We start from the raw sequence: 24,800 nt of genomic DNA on the forward strand, positions 1-24,800 counted from the left end.
TAACCAAGTACCACTAATCATAAAATAGGCCTAAAAGAATCCAACAATCCAACATGAAAAATAAACTAGGGGTACGCATTACAACTATGCAGCCACGACTCTTTTGGCATAATTTGATTAACAATCTTTGGGAGAAGGTAAATAACTTGACCTATGGATGACTCTGTATCACTACTCATGTTACCCTTCTTCAATCTATTATTCAAGCTCTTCCTATTTACAGAAGCATGGTTTAGGCTGCTCTTGTTTACTTTCTCAAGGAATTTGACACTCTTTCATGGCAATTCCTTTGGAGTGGTAATTTGTGTATCTCTAAATGGAGTTTGATATTTGGAGACTATTTGTAGGCCTAAGAAGGAGGGTGTTCTTGGCCTCTGATCTACTATCTTGAGTAGCAAAGCTTTGACTACTAAGCTTTACTAGTGATGGTGCTCTGGACAAAATCATCTTTGGGCTCATATAATTACTCATAAGTATTTTAAAGGCATTGATCCTTGGTTTGTTTCCATGCTTCCTCTTGAAGGTCGTGGCTCTATGTTGTGGAATACTCTCAAGATTGGTGCTCAATTGGTTAAGAGGGGCCTTTCTTGGATATGTAAGGGAAGCTTTGAGGCTTTTTTTTTGGTTTGATGCTTGAGATGGAAACTCTCCCAGCTTATCCATTTACCCTCATCTTGAGACTTTGCATGATTCTTTTCTTGTTGTTGCATGGCATAAAGTGGCTCATTATAAGACTCCTTATCAGATGGCTCTCTTTGTTAGATATAGATGGAAGCGCTATTCATATTGGCCTCCTAGGGGCTTAGAGGTGGATTGTCAAGATCTTTCTAGGATTTTGGCAACTAGGGAGTGTTTATTTCTACTGGGGCCATATGTTTTGGCTTAGGGTAGTACCCTATCTCGCAAATATTTTGTCTGTATTGGGTACTAGGAGATTACTAGACAACTATTAGGGGATGCCGAGGTCCCTTGGTGGAAACAAGTTTGAAATGAGTTTTCTTGGTCCAAATGTAATTTCTTCATGTGGTTGGTGGCTAACAACTGGTGTCTTACATGGGATAATCTTTGTAAATTGGGTTCCAGGGCCCATCTTTTTGTGTGTTATGTGGTAATGGAGAGGAGTATATCTCTCATCTCTTCATCCATTGTTCTTTTTATACCTAGTTATGACATCTTTGGTGGAGTGCTTGGGGTTGCTCTTATTGGCATGTTTCCTCCTTGCCTAATTTTTGGGATCACTTGGGGAGTACCCCCTTCAAGGATTCACCTATTTAGGTTGCATGGATTGCTGGCCCCTCTTTTATTCTTTTGGCATATCTGGTTGGAGAGGAACTAACAAATCTTTCAAGATGTTTGAATTGGTGTCATGCATCTTTGGTGGAATATTTCCCACTCTCTTCAGGAAAATATTCAGGAAAAGTGTGAGTTAGATGGAGGTACAGATCCTGGTGATCTTTCTATTTGTAGATGCCTTAGCTTTTATTTTCAAGATGGGTTCTCAGGGGTCATAGACCATTGGTATCATAAAGTTACAAACTATCCTATATGTCAAGGGAAGAGACAGGTGAACCGTGTGGGTCATTGGTCGCCTCCTCCACTCATAGCTCTCAAAGTCAACATTGATGGTTCTTCTTGAGGGAATCCAAGTCCTTTTGGCATTGAGGAATCTAGGTCTTGTTGGCTTTGGAGAAGTTGAATTTCTTTTTTCAGTGCATAAGGGTTGTCATACTAATAATCTCATGGAGGCTTTGGCCATTGTACATGTTGTGGAGAAATGTTGTTTGAGGGGATGGTGCAAAGTTATCTATGAATCTAACTCTCAAGTGGTTATGAATTTGTTTACTTTATAGTTGCTTGAGGATGTTATTTGGCAATTGGCTTCAGTTGTTCATCAAACTCTTCTCTTTTGTACTTCTCTAGAGTCTGTTAGTTTTAATTACATTCCTCAAGAATGGTACATAGTTGCTGATTGTTTGGCCAAATGGGCATCTAATCATGCTCAACATTGGAATATTGTAGATAGGGGGCAACTTCCCTTAGATATGTCTCTTGAGTCATACATGATCTTGTTGCTCAGGGTAGAGCTCCTTGTTGAACTCTCCTTTTTGTTTCTCATTTTGTCTTTAATAAAATTTCACCCTCTTTTAGTAAATCAATTATCAATTTGAATTTAATAATTAAATTAAAAATATAATAGAACTATTAATTAGAATTTAAAAAATAGTATAGAGTAGTATCCACTTTTTCAATTAAAAAAGAAAAGAAATTATGAAATTGAATTCATAGCTTGTAGAAGTTGTTAATTATGTAACTTTGATCTCATATTGATCTAATTTTATAGATCATACTGATCATGTAATGCATGTATATCCTCATTTGAATTTGCCTCTTTAATATGTCTTAGATTGTTAACCTTATCGATGACCTTCCTAGGAGCATTTATTAAGTTTCTTTGCATGATTTTTGTTAGTATGTTTACTAACAAATTATGTTAACTAGGAGATGTCGATCTTGGAGTATAAGAACTAAGTTATATATAAGGGCTGACTTAGGAAGAGACATGTCCTTTCTAAGGACATGCCTCTTGGGTGCATTATAAATATAAGGTTAGAGAACACACAATACAAAATAAAGTCTGCTGCTCTACATTTCTGCCTTATCCAAATTATTGTAGAGTAAGAACATTTTCAGAATTGAGATTATACCATTGAAGACACTTCATATAAGTCTGATATAGAAGATTATCTTCAGCAAGCAACTACAAAGGTATTATTTCAGTATGATTTATAGCAGAATTTGCAGAAACTTTACAAAAGTGAATGTTTACATTGATTATTATTTTGAATTTAATAATTGAAGTAGAAATAATATACAACTATTACTGTGAATTAAAAATTAGTATAGAGTAGTTTCCACTTTTTCAATTTAAAAAGATAATAAATTATTAAATTCAAATTCATAGCTTGTAGAAGTGAATGTTTACATTGATTATTAATTTTAATTTAATAATTAAATTAATCATAAACACATGAAATAACTGAGTATCAAGTGTCTCATCACATAAATCAATTGTCTGAAATAACATCCAATCAAATCCGGTAACCAAGTACCGCTAATCATAAAACATGCCTAAAAGAATCTTGCAATCCAACATGAAAAGTAAACTAGGGATATACATTACAATTTCTACACAGCCATGACTCTTATGGTAGATTTTGATTAACAACCTTCGGGAGAAGGTAAATAACTAGACCCATAGATGGCTCTCTACTGCTGCTCATGTTACCCTTCTTCAATCTGTTATTCAGACTCTTCCTATTTATAGAAGCATGGTTCAGGTTGCTCTTGTTTACTTTCTCAAAAAAATTGATGCTCTTTTACGACAATTCCTTTGGAGTGGTAATTTGCATAGCTCTAAATGGAGTTTGATTAGTTGGGAGACTGTTTGCAGGCCTACGAAGGAGGGTGGTCTTGGCCTCCGATTTGCTATCTTGAGTAGAAAATATTTGACTGCTAAGCTTTATTGGTAATGGTGCTCTGGACAAAATAGTCTCTGGGCTCGTATAATTACTCATAAGTATTTTAAAGGCATTGATCCTTGGTTTGTTTCCATGCTTCCTCTTGAAGGTCATGGCTCTATGGTGTGGAATATTCTCAAGATTGGTGCTCAACTAGTTAAGAGGGGCCTTTTCTGGATATGTAAGGGAGGCTCTAAGGCTTTGTTTTGGTTTGATGCTTGGGATGACAACCCTCCCATCTTATCCATTTACCGTCATCTTCAGAATTTGTGTGATTCTTTTCTTGTTGTTGGATGGAATAAAGTGGCTCATTATAAGACTCTTTATCAATTGTTCTTTTTGTCAGATATAGATGTAAGTGCTCTTCATATTGGCCTCCTAGGGGCTCAAAGGCAGACTACCAAGATCTTTCTAGGATTTTGGCTTCTAGGGAGTGTTGTTCTCTGTTGGGGCCAAATGTTTTGGCTTGGGGCGGTACCCTATTTGGTAAATATTATGTTTTTGTTGGTTACCAAAAGATTAGCAAACAACTGTTAGGGGATGTTGAGGTCCCTTGGTGGAAACAAGTTTGAAATAAGTTTTCTTGGTCCAAATGTAATTTCTTCTAGTGGCTAGTGGCTAACAACCAGTGTCTTATGTGGGATAATCTTTGTAAAAATGGGTTCCAGGGCCCATCTTTTTGTGTGTTATGTGGTAATGGAGATGATTCTATCTCTTATCTATTCTTCCATTGTTCCTTTTCTACCTAGTTATGACATCTTTGTAGAGTGTTTGGGGTTGCTCTTCTTGGCATGCTTCCTCCTTGCCTAAGTTTTGGGATTGCTTGGGGAGTGCCCCCTCCAAGGCTTTACCTCTTCAGGTTGCATGGATTGCTGGCCCCTCTTTTATTCTTTTGGCATATCTGGTTGGTGAGGAATCGACGAATCTTTCAAGATGTCCAGATTGGTGTCATGCATCTTTGGTGGAAGATTTCCCACTCTCTTTAGGAAACTATTCAGGTAAAGTGTGAGCTAGATAGAGGTATGGATCCTATTTGCAGACGCCTTTACTTTCATTTTCAAGATGGGTTCTCAGAGGCTGCAGGCCATTGGTATCATAAAGTTTCAAACCATCCTAGATGTCAAGGGAAGAGACAAGTGAATCGTGTGGGTCATTGGTCCCGTCGTCCACTCAGAGTTCTCAAATTCAACATTGATGGTTCCTCTCAGGGGAATCTAGGTCCTAGTCTAGGTTTTGTTGGCTATGGAGAAGTTGAATTTCTTTTTTCAATGCATAATGGTTGTCATACTAATAATCTCATGGAGGCTTTGGCCATTTTACATTGTTGTGGAGCAATGTTGTTTGAGGGGATGGTGCAAAGTCCTCTATGAATCTGACTCTCAAGTGGTGGTGAATTTTCTTAGTTCATAGTTGTTTGAGGATGTTAGTTGGCAATTGACTTTAGTTGTTAATCAAACTCTTCTCTTTTATACTTGTCTATAGTCTATTAGTTTTAATTACATTCCTCGAGAATGGAACATAGCTATTGATTGTTTGGCCAAATGCGCATATGATCATGCTCTAAAATTGAAATACTATAGATAGGGAGCAACTTCCCTTAAAAATGTCTCTTGAGTTATAAATGACCTTGTTGCTTAAGATAAAGCTCCTTGTTGAGCTCTCCTTTTTGTTTCTCATTTTATCTTTAATAAATTTTTACCCCTCTTTTAGTAAATCCATTATTAATTTGAATTTAATAATTAAATTAAAAATGTAATAGAACTATTAATTTGGATTAAAAAATAGTATACAGTAGTATCCACTTTTTCAATTAATTTTTTTTTTATTAAATTCGAATTCATAGCTTCTAGAAGTGAATGTTTTCATTGATTATTATTTTGAATTTAATAGTTAAATAAAAAATAGAATATAACTATTAATTTGAATTAAAAAACAGTATAGAGTAGTTTCCACTTTTATAAATAATTAAATTCGAAATCATAGCTTGTAGAAGTGAATGTTTATATTGATATTGATTTGAATTTAATAATTAAATTAAAAATGGTTGTTTCCAATTTTTCAATTTAAAAAGATAATAAATTATTAATTTCGAATGTAGAAGTACATTGATTATTAGTTTGAATTTTATAATTAAATTAAAAATAGAATACAAATATTTATTTGAATTAAAAAATAATATATGGTAGTACTCGCTTGTAATGTTAATTTAATGTTAATTTAAAGGCAGCTCGCCCCTCTCAATTTAATTACTAAGTTTAAATTAAAAGTGAATTGTTTTCTATTAGACAACGCCTAAGTAGCGACTAAGTATTATAGGTCTAAACTTGTTTATACATGTCACACATTTGACACCTGAGATCTTTCAGACCGCGTCAATTAATTTTCTACCATTAACAAGAGCTTTCAGAGCTAGAGTCCCTAGAGTCCCTGCCTTTTGTAAGAAATGGAAGGATGCTTTTTCTACCATTAACAAGAGCTTTCAGAGCTAGAGTCCCTAGAGTCCCTGCCTTTTGTAAGAAATGGAAGGATGCTTTGTAAGAAATGGAAGGGTGCTTTTGTGTGTAGTAAGACATAGTGATTGAATAGCAAAGAGCAACAAAAACATTAGAACAACTAGAACAACTTAGAACAACTTATCAAAAGAAGCATTTACAGTCATTTTTAATTCTATCAATAATAAATTCTATCAATAATAAACGGTTGTTAGTAAATGAGGTTTTCATTAATCAATACTGTTGGAGATGACTAGAAAATGAAGAAAATGAATCGTTGTTAGAAAGTTTGTTGACATATAATGTATTTAGAAAATTTTAAATATACATATTTTCAATTCTTATTTTCATATTTTCATATATTATTTTTTGAATATTTTCTAAATATACATATTTTCAATTCTTATTTTCATATATTATTTTTTGAATATTTATTCTAATAATTTTAAACTTTGAAAAAATAATTCCATATTTTTAAAATAATTTTAAACTCTTCCTCACCCTCCAATTTAATTTGGAATTATAATTAATTATTTTTCAAATGTGATAACATTATTTCCCATGACAATAAATAATGTTGAAATAAATTTAAAATTAAATTAATAAAATAATAAACATGAAGTATAATTTTTAAAAAAAATTTAAAAACATGTTATGAGATATATATTTTTAAAACTAAATATTTGAATTTCTTTTAAAGAATAATAAAAAATATATTTTGAATGTTTGTAAGTATTCTTGGAATAATTATTATTTAACTTTTGTCCAAAAAGTTTTTAAGCCTTACATGAAACTTCAAAGCCAATAGAAATAGGTACCTGAGATATACCCCAGAGGAACTTGAAGACTTGCTGGCTAATATAACCGGTGAAAAATCCCACGATATGCCAATTGAAATCGAGATTAGCAATATGAGTACAGTTTGATGATTTCATACATTTGCTTTCCAAATCAAACCGCATTAGTTTCAAATCAAGAGATTTCAATGACAGTTTTGAGTTCTTATCATTCAAGATAATGTAAATCATTCCCAAAATTCCTTCCATCTTGATTATCAAACATCCAATAATCAATATATGATGTAAACTCTGTTCGAAACACTGATTCATTGCCAATTTCTCACCAGTACAGATTTTTTCGACAGTTTCCATAATTATTTGGAAATGCACAAATCTGTAAATGCACAAATCTGTAGGAGGAAAAAATTCAACTTAATTTTGTAGCTTTGTAAATCAGTTTCTGGATTAGATTGTGTGACGATTTTTACCATCAACGTTTCGATTTTTTTGTTTGATATCTCTTGCTCTCTCATCTCTCATCTTGATGTTTGACATCTCTTGCTCTCTATTTTAGTGATATGATCACACTAGGACCTACATGACCTACATGATGATCACACTCTCATCTTGATGATTTGATGATGATATGATGATGGATCACACTACATGATGATGGATCACGTAGTGTGATTCGAAACGTTATGGTAAAAATCGTCACACAATCTAATCCAGAAACTAATTTAGAAAGCTATGATGGACTGTGGAAATTTGATCACATTAATTAATTTTGTAGCTCTAAAAAGTGGAGGAAACTGTAGCTCTTAAAAGTAAGGAAAAGATTCAGGTTATTTCTGTAGCTCTAAAAAGCAGGAGGAAAAGATTCAATTATTTCTGTAGCTCTAAAAAGTAGGAGGAAAAGATTCAGAGCTTAGAAGGAAAAGATTCCATAGCTCTATTTTTCTAAAGTTCATGGGATATCCCAAAAATAGGAGCACGCCCTTATAAAGTTCATAATCTGAATTCATGATTTGTTAGCTATTTAGAGAGAGCTCATAGTTTGTTACTTGCAAAGAATCAACTGTGGATTAAGCCCTAACAAATACAAAGCCCTTAAAAATATAAGAATTGATAAACAAAAGCATAAGTACTCCATTCCACTTTCTGTGGTTTGTGTTTTTTTTTGAGAGAAATTGACAATAACATTGCAATGCATACCTTACTAATAGCCGTTCAAATTCAAGAAGTCAGTAACCTGTTAAATTCTTTTTATCTTATTACACATCAATGGCAGAAAAACTATTAGATACTTAAAAGTTTTCTCACCATTAAACATCCAGAGCCAGAAAATCGACAATTCACTTCCTTTACTCGCTCCAAATTTCCTACTCGAAGGAAGAATTTCTTGATTAAAACTCGTGGAGTTGTACAAATGAAATAATGATTAAACTGTCGAGCAATCAACAGAAATTATACATCTCTGATGTAAAATATGGTAAATAGCTCTAATGATTTAATAGGGAAACAAATTGCTGCCATTAAAACCTTCGATGTTCTAAGAATCCAATTACAATCAATAAAAATGCCAAACTGGACCATTTTATTTTTTGAATCTCGAACCCTGAAAATGCCCTAGAAAACACAGTTGTACGGCCTCAATCCAAGGTTTTAATCGGCAAACAAATCGCCGCCATTAAAACCTTCAAAGTTTTAAGAATCCAATTACAATTAATTAAAAAGCCGAACTGGATCATTTTATTTGTTGAATCTCGAACCCTAACTAAAAACCCTAAAAGATACAGTTTTACCTCAATCCAAGCCCTTAAGCTTCTTGATTTGCCCGCTCATCTGTTCAAGACTAACCAGCAAATGCGTAACACGGAAGATGAGCCAGTATAAAAGCAGCGAGGCAGTTACAAGCAAGGCATTCCTCTGAATTTTAAGAAGGGATCTCTCATGGCGGAGATGCTCCACGGTGCTGCAAACGTGCCCTTCACAAATTGGACTCACCTCGTATTTCCAGTAAATATCGAGCGACAAAAACATGCAGAAGGGCACAACTGTTAACAATGGCTGCAAAGCGCTCCTCGACAATTTAATCACGCCCTTCCTCAACCGATCTAATCCCGGCATTGTTAAAACCGTTAATATCATTGCCTCTGATATCGCTACAAACCCTAAAACAGCCCATTGCAGCGCCATTTCAAAGTAAGGATTCCTCGCCTACACTTCAAACCAACAGAGAACTCGTTCAAGATACTAATTCAGATTACATAGGGAATCAAAACCTACAGATTTTGAAGGATTTTTTTGCAAGATCATTTTTTATCTCAAATTGTAGAGTTTTAAAGCCGATCGAAGTCGTATTCGGCAGATCATGCAGTGAATACAAGAGCAGGGAGAGACGCGTGTACGATTACAGAGACTTATGTGGTTAGTGCTGGTGTGGACACCTTGTATTCCATCAATGTTTGGATTCTTTCCTCTTCCCCGGAGGTGGAGCTTGGAAAGAACCCCATCATTGATATGGATTTCATCTTCCACAAAATTATCCGTCAAAGTGGAATTTGAAACTAAATTCAGTGGCATTTAGCACAGATTAGTTTATTTGGGTGTGAACAATCTATAATGAATTGATTTTAAGTGTTCTAGAGATATAAAATATATTTTGGTAAATAAATGCAATAAGGAGAGGAAAGGGGAATAAATAAATATATATAGATGTGAGAGGGATTATATATACTAGCACTTGTATCAAGTTAAGGGTACACCGATAGTGACAAAAGATGGAAATCTATATAAGATGGTTTCTTACTATATTTTTGTCAAGATATTTGCGACATGAAAAGAATATAAATAATGAAAAAATTAAACAATATCAATTTGACATTGTTAATTATTAAATTGAACATTCTTAAATTCATATAAGAGATGTAGAAGGGGTTCAAACAAAATCTAAGATAAAAACCATAATGTGTATGAGTTACTTTATAAATAGTTTTAAGTCTAAAGAATCCTCTTTAGAGTTAATTCTTATTTGGATGAGGGTACTCATGTATTGTCACAACAAAGAAACTTTTAGTTATTATCGTGGATGCTTTTTTAATTGTTTGGTCAAACTTTGCATGTTCATGAGATTTTTTTAAACAAGAGCTCTTGAGTTGAGTCCCTGCTTTCTTGAAGATTGACTAGCAAGGTTGAAAATATAAGAGTTATTATTATAGTTAGTGTTCAAAACTAGTTTAGTTTCCATAGCTCTTCATAATTTCTTGCCTTAATTTGAGATAATTTAATTAATTTCTTAAATATCTATTTCTTTATTAGCAATATATCATTTTGTTCTAATTTAAAGTGAACTTTCCTATAATTAAATATCCTCTTCTTTTATATGAGCATGTTGTGAACGTGATAGTCTATCCTAAATAAAATATTAATTGTTGATACAATACATAATATATGTTCTTTGGGCCATGCATTGTAGACAGACATTTCAAAGATAGACTATTATTATTATTTTTAATATAGATATTTTGGTATCTTATATAAATTATATTCTAATTTTAAAAAAATTATTCATAAATATTTATCAATAGAAATTCCAAATTACAATCAATATTTTAAATCAAAATAAATAATCCATCATAATAAAAATAGAATGATAGTTTAAACTTAATTAAATATATTTTTAATCTATATCCAAACAATTTTAAAAACACTCACTGCATTCAATATTCTTAATTTCTCTTTAACAAATATATAGTATATATTTAATTACTAAAATTTAAACTCTTAAAAAAGTACAATTACCATTCAACCATTGGATGTTTGAACTTTTTCCCACATTACATGCAATGTCTACAGAAAACAATAGATATTGAAAATAGAGAATAAAACTCTCTGTGTTGCAACATGATTTGGACGTGTAAAATACCTTTTGTATAGGTGTCTACCATATGATTTTATCACATTGAAAAAACTTCATGAAATAACTCCATCACAACTATCGACTAAACGAAGAGTAAATCCTTTTAAAGTTGTTGCCATAAATACATTTAAACTTTAGAGATGTACCATGTTTAGGTTTCAAAAATAATTGAGCACGGAATCTAGGAACGTTAGTTCCCTGCCTTATTTATAAGGCAGGGACTAATAATTCAAAAATCATAATACAATTGTTTTCCTTTATTTTTTATTAATTAACAATTCAGATGAATGTTGGTCCCATATTGCATAAAGTTTGCACCTTTCAGTTTGACATTCCTTTTAGTTTCATCAACTAGGTTCTTTAGGAAGTTTTTCCTCGATTTTGTGGAAGGTAAGAAGGATGTTCCAATTTGTTGCTAAAAATCACCAAGTTTCATCATTTACAATTAACAGATTTGAAATTCAAGTTGCATAGACAAAGTATGCTACCAATAGTTTCTCATCAAAGCACATATTTAATAATCACTTTCATTCAACAAAAACATATTAGATTCCCACAATGTAATGCAGATCTAATACAATAGATACATGGTAAACACAGACATGAATAGTTGACATTGGACATATGCATAAATCAGTAAACTACACCACATTGCCACAAGAGGTTTCTTTTTACCATACATATTACACAACTACTTTATACATTAGGGAAATATGATATTGAAATGGATAAATGTAGTGAATTAAAATTTGACAAAGTAAGAGCACATACCTCTCAGCGCTATAATAAGAGTTGTTGCAATTGAGATGCTTCCTTTTTTTCTGATAATTGTATATGGATTGTTTTTCATTTTAAAATATTGATCAAAGGATAAAGATGGCTCTATATGAAGGTTGTCTAGTGATTTAACTCTTGATGCAACTATAAAAGTCAAATGTTGTCATTCCATTTTACCAATATCAATTGTTGTTTTTTGAAGCATCAATTCTTGGGATTTATGTATAGTGAGTGACCATTATATGGATAATGGAAGTTGCCTATGATTACCCAAGGTTACAGGTGTTGTAGGTAAACTTTTGGGTCATCTTGGTCCCAAGGTGGGTCATTGTAATCATCAAGTTGGACAATCACATATACTAGTAGCTCTTGGGGTTTACAACTCAGTGTATACACAATATCTACCAGCTCCCCAAGTGATCCATTTATAAGGCCCATTTGAATCCAAAGGTTTTTTGTTAACATTGTTCATTGAACTTTCACACCAAGAGTTCTTTTGGAAGCCAATCTAAATCACTATCAAGGTTTGGTTGTAGGTGTGTTTTTATTGCAATAATAAGTGCAACGGGAAGATTGAGTAATTTAAGTATTTTTTTGTTGTGTAACACAACTAAATTATTTGTAGAGTAAATGTGCATTGACTAGTCAAATGAGATTTGTTTAGAAACACATAGTGTTTTCTTTTTACATTTCATTCATAATTCCCAATCTTGTTCAGTTGATTGTGTATTGCACTTGTTTTGCAACATGCGAAGAAAGTCAAATTGAGTTTGAGTGTCACCTTGTTCGTGAAATATGATTGTCAATGTTATAACTATTGTGAATTGCTCCCAAAGGTATTTGGCATTTGAGTGTGACGTATATATTGATTAATCCAAGACATGGGGTAGTTGTGCGAAGTCACCAACACGAATTATAGATGTACCTCCAAAGCACATTTTTTGTTGATGAGGGAAAGCTTCACACAATATATTATCTATTTTCAAGAGCAGTTTTGGTCCTATGAAACTAAATTCATCAATAAGGAGGTATTACACATCTTGTCTCTTCTTGAAAGATGTAACGCCCCGCCAAGGGACCCAAAAGAATTAATCTAAAGTTTTACTAAGTTTGCTAAACATTTTTTTTTTTTTTAAAAGTAAGAATGTATAACATACACATCAAACACATAGTAGCGGAAGCAATAACATGTAATCATCAACAAACATACATCACAAGTTACATTCCTTAAGGATCCCAAGACGTGGAGTCACATTTAAATTTAATTAATTCTAAGTCTAACAACTACCACATACATATGAAAGAATAATCAGAAAGTCCAATGTCCATAATATACATTTGTTCCGAATGCCTCTTGGCAAATTAATTTGGAATGCTCAATCATCCACTGTACATGTCACAGGGTATGAAAGGCTTAAAAGAATATACATATATAAAGATAAAGATACATCATCCTCAATTCCATGATACAAAGTACAGTAATATAAATGAAATTATATACCATACATGATACATCCCTCCATCGTAAAAAGATAAAACATCCACCATAAAATCTAACCATTCATCATAATAATCCATGAACAGAATGAAGGTATAAGCCAATACTAATACTCCGACCATGGTGTCTCGGATGGATCTCAATGGTAAGAGTAAAAGCACTACCACCCGACCGCGTGGAACCTAGATGGTCCACTCCCACTGCGCTGAGGAGATAGTCTCAAGTCCCAAACGAGGTATCAAAACACAAAACACAAGTACTCTCTAAGTCTGGGAAATCCTAAAAGTATACTAACTCAAAGGTTCAACATAGATAGACATCTAGACCCAGAGGCACCACAAAGACACGTAGGAAACTTGCTATGCAAGCGGGAAAGTGTCATCACATGAATCACATTGGAAGTTACCCGAGCAATCCCTCAGGAATCTCGGGTTCCCAGTAATCCTGCGGCCATTAGTATCCTCTCGTACTGACGAGGCATACTATGGAATGCAAGGTCGCAACCAAGCGTTCTCTCTACCCCATCCTAGTCTGTAGTAGCACTCAAGGCATGGGAGAGAACATATAGTTATCTTATTAGGTTCATTTAAGTTAGTATTTAGGTGAGATGTTTTCACTTATTAAAACAAACAACTTACAATGAGTCATGCCCAGAGCCACTTCGGGTCTCCCATCCCTCATTGCAAGCCACTTCCCGACACTACACATAGATAACCTACCCTAGGCTCATGAAATCAAAGAATCATAATAAAATCACCTCAGTCCTATACAAGCAACTGAAAAACATCATAAATATAATTCACAATAATCACATCAATTCTCCATGAGCAATTGATAAGCATCAAATAATAATCATGATGATCACAACAGTTCTCTATCAACAACTGAAGGCATCAATGATAAATCACAATAACCCATGGTTCTCCAACAAGCAACCAGAAAGAATCCCAATGATAGAACACAAAACTGATCAAAGACTCCAAAATGGTTAAATCAGGTAACTCAAATACATACACCATTAGCTTCACACAAGGAAACTAGAAGCAATAACAAACAGTAAACAAAACATCCATTAGAGAGCATATCGTCACATCACGCTGGTTGGGTTTAGAAAGATCGAGAACAAATAATCATAACGTCACAATCGCATAACGGCCCAGCCTCTGGTAACATCCTAAACTGGTCAACACTCTAGGACCATCCAAAACCCCACAAGCATTGACAGTATAACAAAACAATATAGTTCATATTCTCATTGCTAGATTCATCTAAACATATGTAATCAGGTTAAGTGTAATATTTTTTTTTTGTTTCTAGTTTAATGTATGTTTTCAAGAAGATAAGTTCTCGCAATTTACCCTTCCATTTAACCCATTTCTATATTTAAAAGATTGTACAATTACCTTATAATTAATCTAAGGATAATCATTTATTTATCTAAGTTATAAAAGTAACGATTTATTGATTTTAAATAAAATATTATAATTTTATTAAATCAATATTATCGATAATTTAAATGAATTAAAACCCTATTAAATAACTTCAATTAACAATTGAATTAATTAATTTACCATTAATTAAATTAATTAATAATTATACAAATACCTATATTAATATCCCCGTAATTATTAGTCATTAATACTTAATAAAATTATCAATAATTTTATTAATTAAAATTTACTATATTACATGCATTAATATTTAATTATTAAATATTAATAAAATTTATTATTAAAAACATTATTAAATAAAATATATTAAAAAATTATTAATTAAAATTTTAAATAATAATAAAACTTTTTGTAAATAATACAAAATTTTTTAAAAAAATGAATTAAAAAAAATATATTAAAAAAAAAACACGTATTATATAAGCCCGTCGGCTTAGACAGGGTTGCGGCCTGCCGCAGTCCTGCAGTCGCAAGGCCTGCGGCGACAGGTACCCTGTACCTGACGTCGCAGTACCTGCGACGCAGGTACCGTCGACAGAGCCAACAGTGGGGGTGGGTACGGGGTAATTCCCTCCCCCCCACTAACATATGAATATATATTTTTTTTTTAAAACAAATTTTTTTATATAATAAGATTTTTATTGAAATATAAATCTGTTTTGAAGATATATATATAAACTTATAAATATGCTAAAATAATTTTTCTTAATATATATATATATATATATATATATATATTAAAAAAATTGTCTCCTTCGTTATATTGACAGAGGAAATATAGTCAACCATCCGAACTTTTAATTTAGAATTTCAGTCTTAGATTCAACCCTTCCCATTTAAATCCTATGTATTCAGAAGTTGATTGACAAGCATCTGATGAATTCCAATATTGTAATGTTTAAACATTCGTCATAGAGAATTCAGTTATACAATTTGTAGGCACGAAGAAGACAGGAAAGGATAATTGTGTATTTAAATCGATGATCAAAACACAAGACCCTACCTGATCCTGATGCTAATATGCAATCCCCAAGAACTGTAAGAGGATTCGCTCCTCTTCAATAATCTTCTTCCGAAAAAATTTCTTGGAATTAGCCTTCTGAAATTCGCTTCCAAAAGTTGTCTCCCCAAAAATTCCCGTCCAAATTCATGTCCCCCCAAAAATGAACCTCCCAAGTTGTGATAAGAAGTCTTCTCCTCAAATCAGGGCACTAATTGTGCATTCACCCGAGAAGACTCTTTGCACAACTAAGTTAACTCCCAAATTAACCTTTATTAATCTTTGCTTTCTCTTTTTAATGCATATTAAATGAATCATTAAATAACTTTATTTAATATTCCACTTGACTTCTATTTTAAATTAATTAATTACTTTAATCTCATGTGCACTTTATGAAATTAAAATAACATTATAATTTTCTCTTATTTTATCTTTTTAATTTATTTCTTATATTTAATCTTATGCACAAGTCATGCGAACTAGAATCTTTTATTAAATAATTATATTTTCACTTTTTAAATTATTTTAGAAACTTAATTGATAAAATATTTATTAACTCAAATAATAATAATATTTAGCATTTATTTAAAAATGAACTCTAAATATATTATTATTAAATTAACTAAATATTATCACGTTCTAAATTTAAACTAAAAGCTTTTATCTCCAAATTTAATTCCTTATTATTTAATTAATTTCTCAATTAATTAAATGCCATTAAATATTAAAGTTTCATAATAATTTTTCCATTAAATAAAATCATTAATTAATCCTTTTAATTAAACTTAATTAATAGAAAAATACGCCAAAGACTCATAAAGACAACATATGAAAACCCATCATAGAAGAACACATACTAAATCAAACAAAAGGGTTATAATCACGAAATAACATCAGTTGATGCATTCGGAGGGTACTTAACTCAGATACTTGTCCTAATTATCAATTAGGACAATTGGCTAAAGGGTTTAGGATTTGGACTTAAGAGTTTATCTCCCCTCTCTTACCATTGAGATAATGCAATAGGGTACGCTCATCCTGGCAATTCAGAGAAGTCGATACCCGGTACCTGCAACCTGCATAAAATCCACGCATGTACAGACACAATATTCTTAAGCTAAACAAACAATGGCAGAAAGTGGTGCATCGTGTAGATCCCAACTAGCAGGTGACTACGACTCCCTTCCTTAACCACATCAGAAACATCATACATAAAGAAAACCACCACGCACACCATACACATGCAATATGGAGTAAGTATCCATAAGAAAGCACATGTGATAATAAACCATCTAACTAATCATCATTGATAATTGAAAATACTAAATAATCATCATACATGCATGAAATATAGAGTACCAAGTAATCTCATCATATAATAAACTGAGTGTAAAACAACATCTGATAATCTCTAAAATAATAATACTAAACATCAAGTATAAAAATGGCCTAAAAGAGTTTGGCAAGATAACTGAATATACGACTTAGGGGCAGGCACTACAAAAGACTAATAGGAATTGTCCACGTAGTGTGTCCATTTCCCTTATTGAGGCATGTGTGTTGAATGCCACAATTCCTATAGGAGCAATAGTAAGGAGTGGATTATTTTTTATTAGATGCTAAAAACCAAAGTGCATGTCTGATGCAATGTATTATGTATTATTTTCTTGTGCCTATTGTTCCTTGTATGATCATATGGAGGGGTTGTTTGGAGGAAATATCATTATAATATTCTTTAATAGTGAAAAGTGATATATCTTGTTTGATAGATAATGGATATAGTGGAGCATGCTCTAATAATATGGAATTGTCATCTCTTTCAGATGTCTTGTTTATACTTATGAAATGCTCTTTAGTATTGTGCATATGTGGAGGTACAAAACATTCATCCCATTTGTTGATATTATCAAAGTCACATCGACCAAACATTTCAAGGGCATTCAAGTTCTCACCACCAACAAGCCTTGTTTGTGATAACAACTCCTATTCATTCATTTGATTTGTATGTCTCACATCCACTTCACTTGAATCATCTAAATCCTCTTCATGGTCAACTTCTATATCTATCAGATGGTCCAAATACCAAACGTGGTAGTTATTTAATTTTCATTTGTTTCTAATTTGCAACAATGTTATCTTTTGTGAGACCAATATCTATCTATAGAGATGCTACGATAATGCCTGTATAAAAGAATCTCACTCCAAAAAAAATCTCAAATTGTTTAGACTCCTCATTAGGAATACTATAGAAATGAGGAAAAATATTAACAATTTCTTAATATTTTCTATCTTTCCACTTGCATCCTTTAGAAGTAGCCAAAAAATAAAAACAATCTAGCAGTTTCAATTAATGACATCAATTCCATCTCAGTGGGTCATTGTATGTAGGAATGTACAGATAGGTGACTAGTAATGTATCATGACCTAGATTTTTTTTGATCTGATGGAGAAATTTATCTCCAACATTTAGTGTTATAAAAAGTGCAACTACAAACAACAAGTGGTAACTTTTGTAGCATATGACATGTCTCCTTTGTACCAATATCATGATCTACAATAACCTCAGACATAAATTTGTGATATGCTTCTAGTGCACGGTCTTCACTTTCTTGTTGCTTGCATATGTGCATTAGTATATCGATACAACTCTCTGATTTCCTTTCAGCTTTTGATGTTTATTTTTCTATATTTTTAAGAACATTTTTTATACAACTAGTTGGTTATCCATATTGATATCATATCTAGGTTGTGTATATTCAATGTATCATCATTTCCTATTGGAACATATTTTTTCTCTAGACTCATCATGGGTCAAGGATGAGCTAGCACTTTTGGACAAAGGGGCTTTGTAGCGACACTCTAAAATAGTACCTTGTTTATGTAAGCACATTTCTTCAGTACATATTGTGTTTCATTGGACATGACCAATCAATTCTTCATAGTCACAACACATATCTCTAGAGAAGATAGAAGATGTTTCCAACAAGGATATTCTTGTAGAGATCGATGTCATGCATTGCTTCTACTACATGAAGTATGAGGATTCCACACATTCACATATTTTTCAAAGAATGACCTTCCTCATTCTAGTTCCTCATAATTCTACCAGTCAAGTTTTTCCATGTTAGGTGCACTAGGAATCCAAACGAATCCATGTATATGTCCCAACCCCTAATGTTGGGTCATTCATATCTATACCTACAATCTGTCACACAATTATTTTTTATATTACTTCTTCATAGAATTTTGTGAACCTTTGATACAAGAATAGGGAAGTGGTATGTGGGTTATTAATAGTGTTGTTTGTGTGTTCTTTTTTGGTTTGAAGGATAGATGGAGGTAATTTGGAAAGAGTCATCAAAATTCAGGCTATTTAGTATTTGTAACACTAAACATGAAGAAAAGAGTAGGGGTTCCTATCTGGTTGATCATATTTGAAAGCTCAGTGTGATGTTTACTACAATATGCATGGATTCCACTCAAGGAGGATCCAAAATGCATCAATTTTTCATCCAATCGAGTGTTGCACAATTGTTATATGTGCAAGAGAAGGCTTTTAATGGTCGTTGGGATGTATCCATCTAGATTTTTCTTGACAAAAATAGAAGAGACTCCCCAATTTTGATGTCTCATCATTAGATTTAGTACAAAATAACAGAGCCTCTGGTGACTCCCAAATCCACTATCATGGTATCTTGTCAATTTCAATACTATTCATGCATCTTAACTTGTCAATAGTGAGGTTGTATTGCTAATACAATACCACATGGGAAGAGTGTGGGTAAAACCATATCCAAAAGTCCCTCAGTATTGTATTCAATTTTTGGTGAAGGATCAAGCTTTGGCCAATGGATAAGGGTGTCATTTGCATTTGAAATCTGCATTCATTTCTTTGATTGCATCTATCTCACATTGTTTATTTGGTAAGTCAGCCATAAACGATGATGAGAATGTTATGTCATTTTCATTTTGATCCTCACCACACATACATTCAAATTCAATTGAGAGATCATGTTCATTTTCAACATCAATAGTATGAAGCATGCTTCAAATGTCTATGCTTGTATCCACGAGTTGTTGTAGAGACTCAACATCTATTAGAACATCCTTATAGTATGGCTCATATTTGATCTTATACGTAACATATCCCAAGCATGACTCATAGTTACATAGAGATCACAATGGTTTCTGTGGTGTTGAGTCTTCTAACTATTAAAACATCCAAATCTATATTTTAGCGTGGGAAGCATTTTGCTATTGATTTAATGTCTTATGGAAAACTAATCATGTGACCACAATATTTGTATTGTCCACCACAAGCATAGGTCACTTGCACTATTGTATTTACTCATGCTATGAGCATCTCTTAAACTTTCGTTATATTTTTTAATTCATCTAATTATTTTCATGGGTCCATATTATTAGACATTGCTAATTGATGTCTCCCTTTATCATGAGCACATCTAGTGCAAATAGGGACACACTCTGTTAAAGAGGCGTGCATGCTAGGGTGACATTCATTCCATACTTTGCATGTTCACATATTTGACAATACATCTATCCTAGTGGAGAACTACTTAGAAGCTATTGCAAAGTTTGTATCCCTTTGTAGTAGGATATGGCTTGAATGAATAATTGGTATCTCAGTATTCATTTCTATATCTATGTCACAATTTCTTTTTAAAAAAATTGTGTTACATATGATGATGACTATTGATTTCTTCTTTGTGGTGAGCACAATAACTATGATCTCTTTTACAATGTTTATTTTTTAAATTTTAATTGGTGAGAGTGTTGTTTGACAATTTTGAGGGGTGGAGCTTATTATTTGCAAACAAAATTACACACTTCATGGTCAATATCATGTTGAAAAATCTATGTATGATAAGGAAAGAATAATATTGACGTGAAACCAAAAAAGTAATAACCTATTAAAAAATGTAGTATAAAGAGAGGACATTGCAAGGTAGTAGAAGCATCACTTCTAGATTCAACCAGCAATTTTTTGAATCAATAAATGTATATCATAAAGAATTAAGTAGTTGCTAAAGATCCCCATTGGACTTTACTAAATGAAATCATAAATATTTAAATTCACCAAATCAATGAGAATTTGAAAAAGTAATAACCTATTGAAACACGTAGTGTAATGAGAGGATGTTGAAAGGTAGTAGAAAAATCATCTCTAGATTCAATTACCATTATTTTAATTCCCTAAATATATATCATAAAGAATTATGTTGTTGCTAAAGATCCTCTTTGGACTTAACTAATGCAATCATAAACATTTAAATTTACCAAATATATAGTATTTTAAAATTGGAGAAAACACAAATTAAAAAGAAAAAAAAAGTCCACTATCTTGATAGCATCAAACACGAGTTTTCGAATAATTAGAAGATGAAAGAATTAGCTATGATAATGTGCCACTATGTATTGCATTCACCTTTCATGTATATCAGGATTTAATTGTCTAGTTTTTGAGTCAAACTCATTGACCCATATTTCATGAGTAGTGATTCAACACGAATCCATCTCTCATGAGAATAAATGGAACATTTAACACTCATTAGATCTAGGTGATGCTCATAGAGATGAAGCACTAGGACTTCTCGGAAGGTCACCCATCTCAGTACTACTTTAGCTTGAGTGCATTCTCCTCCATCATTAAACCCACTCTTCTTGCAACCCCTTTACAAAGTGTTGTGCCTTATGAACCAATTATTATAAATCCCCTTAAGCTCATCAATTGATAAGTAGGAGATAATTTCCATAGCAAGTCAAATTGTGATATTGCTATTGTTGGTGTAAATAAGTATTTAATTATTACACTTACTTAAGTTTACTTAGGTTAATGCATTATATTAATATTTATTTATTAGTCACCTAGGAGTATGTGCACTCTTGTGAGTTGTCATAATGACATCATAGGGGTTCACACCTCTTTTAAGCACATGTTGTCTACAACATAGGAATCTTTTACACACATATGACACTTTTTTATTCTTATCCATTCATCTAGAATGTTGGATAAGGTGGTTAGTTGTCTTATCTCCTGGTTGTTTCTAGAGACATTCTAGGTGCTTCATGAGAGGCCTTTATATACAAGCACTCCTAGTGTACGCGTAAGCTGGTATATTGAATGAATATCGTCATTCTGATGGTACTCTCTCTATTTTGGTCTATTGTGTGCTTGTGTTGAGTTCTTTAGTTCTTGGGTGAATTCTAGCCTAAGACAAATTCTTACATGGTATCAGAGCTTTGAGGGAGATTCTCTACACATAGTCGTTTGACACCATTCATGCTTCAACACCTCGACATGAATCCAGAGGATTGACAAAAATTGGGAGCGTCTAGAGCTAGATTTGACCTCACCATTGCATCCGAAGTGTCGATTCGGTAAAGAACGACTATAAATTTTCCTATACTGGGTGAGAGCTAATCGTGAGGCAAAAAAATTTTGCAAATCAGAACCTAGAGGCCTCGATTTGCAATTTGAGTATGGTCATTTAATTGATCTGATTAATTCTTTTTCAAATCTGCATTTATTTTTACTCTCTACAATTCTTTTTCCATTTGGGTATTTTCAAAAAAATTCCAATTGATTAGGCAGAGAATTTTTTTTTCCTGTACCGGGTAGTGACACCCCAGCTCAACTCTGTATTTTAGAGGAATTTATATTTTATCGGAGGGTTTTTTTAATTCTATGGGATAATTATTCCACTATGTGGGTCATATTGCATTGTTGTTGCAACATTTCTAGCACCAGACACATTCACTGGCCAAGCACTCACTTCCCAGTAGATTACCCAGACTAATCGAGACACCCCATAATCCAACGGGTTCAATTTTATTTAACAATTGCGACAATTTCATTTTAAAATTCCCGCAAACCAAACACATATTGCATGTGGGATTAAACCCTAGAGACTCTGGCACGAAAAAAACTTCTCTGATTATGCAAATCAAATCCTCCAACTATTAGGATTAAACCATGGACAAAAATAACAATTACATGCAAATATAACCAATAACAAAAAATAATAGATCACACAGAAAAAAACACAAGGGACCAAGATTTAACGTGGTTCACCCAATCCCTAGGCTATGTCCACCAAACAACAAGTCTGATATTATTATGATCCAATGATGACAACCTAATTACAATTTGTAATCCCTTATAGCTCAATATTGTCACAAGAACCAATTTTGTATCACAACATAATGAAAAATACCTAACCCTAAGCCCTTTTATACAAGTATTTTTATGTTGCTTAAGGGTTACAACATGTCGGCCATATGTCAGCTACAACGTCGGCCACGGCCCAATTTTTTTTTCCAAAACCCCAAAGAATTTATGATGTATAGTACTTTCTTGATCAGTCACCACAAAGTAACACTGACAAGTGTTAAAATCTTGACGTCGCATAACATAGTTTCGATCGCCCAAATAGTGCCACACAACACCAATTCAATGGCATTAACCCTTGCATACTTTGTTGAACAGCTCAGGTCAGCAGTGACATGTGACAATCATCTATTGGTTGTCCACCTAGTCAGCGCTAGCTCTACTATCAAATCAGCGATTCCACATTGGCACGCTAGCTATTGCCTTGTCAGCGCCACGAAGGGCACCGCATAAGTTATACAATCAACCAAGTCATTATCTGTACTACACAGTCAACATCTAGTTGGACATCTATGCCACCCTACCATGCAAGCAGACTGTACAGTATGGATTTTGCCACGTCACTCTTTTGTACAGCTTCGTACATGCTAACATCACATCGAGCTTGAAGACTGTTGATGTCATCAATTTAATGTCTTAAAATAGATGGCCATCTGGACGTCATTTCAAGGAAAATTACAACTATTGTGACAACCATATGACTGTAGTCTGACTTCGGAAGGCCATAACTCGGACATCCAAAATTTGATTCGGTGCGATTTTTTTTGGAATTGGGTAGAATTTTCTAAATTTTTTAGTGGTGTAGCTATTTTTTGGTTTTGGTGCATGAATTGTTTAAAATTTGTGTTTTTTGGTGACTATACCTGGATAATCTTGCATTTTGCAACTTCAAATGCTCCGTACAAGCACATATGGAGTTAAAAACCGGTTCCATTTTTTTTTGAAAATGTGTTATCTTTTGTCTACTTTCCAGATCTGCTATCAGAGTGTAGGATTATGTGGACAAAACTATCACTTTCAGAAATAGGACCTTTCTTTGCTTTGTATTGCTTCAAAATTGTAACACATTGTAAAATTTCAAATTCGTACTCCATTAAGAGGTTGTAACAAGAAAAATTAGAAGTCCATGAAGGCCAAAATTGGCAAGTGTCCCATTGTAATTGCACTACTGATAAAGTGCCCAAAGAATCTCTATTTGGGGGGGGGGTTCTTGATTTAGTGAAAAGGGGGGGTGTTCTTGGTGTTGTGTTCTCTCTTTTTTGCACATTTCTTTCATTTTCTTCATTATGGGAAACTTTAAGTTTCCTAAATTAACTCCTCATAACTATGCTACGTGATCAATTAAAATGTGGTATCACTTAATGCATAATGGAGTTTCACAATATGTAGATGGTACTCTTCCTAAACTAGCAGGTGATAATGTATTAGCAAGTGAAATTTTAGCTTGGGTAGCAACGGATAGGAAATCCCTAGGTGATATATGTTTGGGGGTAGATGATAAGATCATGTATCAAATCAAGAAGTGTTCTACATCCAAAGAAGCTTGGGATACCCTCAAAAGCCTTTATGGTAAAGTGTCTAAAGAAGATGTTTTCAAAATCAAAGAGGAGCTTGTCTCCTTAGATCCTAAGTCATATGACTCAATAAAGGATTTCATCATCAAGGTGAATGAGCTAACGACGAAGCTTATTGATTGTGGGAGTTCTATCAAAGATGACATACTGATCTATCTCACACATTACAAGCTACCATTAGAGTATTCCACATTTGTATCTTCTTTTAACACCTCAAAGACTACCTTAGGGCCTGCCTACAAGAAAGTCACTTTTGATGAATATGCTAAACTATTGGATGATGAAGAAAAGAAGTTGAAATCAATGGGGATTTTCAAATCACCTCAGTCTAAAGCATTGGTGGCCAACAATGAAGGTTCTCAAAATTTAGCTAGACAATCTTCAAATAAAGGAAAGGGTAAGAAGAAATGGAAGAACAAATCAGAGGATGCAGAAAAGACAACACCACAATCGAATCAACAAGGCAAGTCCTCAAATTCCAACAAGAAGGGGGACAACAATAAGAAGAAGAAGAAGTGTGCTTATTGCAAGAAATTTGGTCATGAAGAGCATGAGTTTTATCTCAAAAAGATTGATGAATTGACCACCATCATGACAAAA

General features: G+C 33.0%; 1 protein-coding gene across 1 annotated transcript; it reads right to left on the reverse strand.

Annotated features, from left to right (window-relative positions):
* Positions 1-8,298: 8,298 nt before the first annotated feature.
* Positions 8,299-9,467, reverse strand: LOC149534183 (uncharacterized). The gene has a single exon (XM_089805994.1). It carries the CDS (start codon positions 8,986-8,988, stop codon positions 8,596-8,598), a length of 393 nt encoding a protein of 130 aa, XP_089662120.1. The 5' UTR covers positions 8,989-9,467; the 3' UTR covers positions 8,299-8,595.
* Between the last annotated feature and the right edge of the window lie 15,333 nt (positions 9,468-24,800).

The sequence above is a fragment of the Cupressus sempervirens genome, chromosome 10 (assembly GCF_028749045.1).
Source record: "Cupressus sempervirens isolate cs-2001-9-10 chromosome 10, ASM2874904v1, whole genome shotgun sequence".
Taxonomy (NCBI): domain Eukaryota; kingdom Viridiplantae; phylum Streptophyta; class Pinopsida; order Cupressales; family Cupressaceae; genus Cupressus; species Cupressus sempervirens.

Coding starts and splice junctions, on each gene's coding strand:
- LOC149534183 (XM_089805994.1), bottom strand. CDS start 8,988: ATGGCGCTGCAATGGGCTGTTTTAGGGTTTGTAGCGATATCAGAGGCA.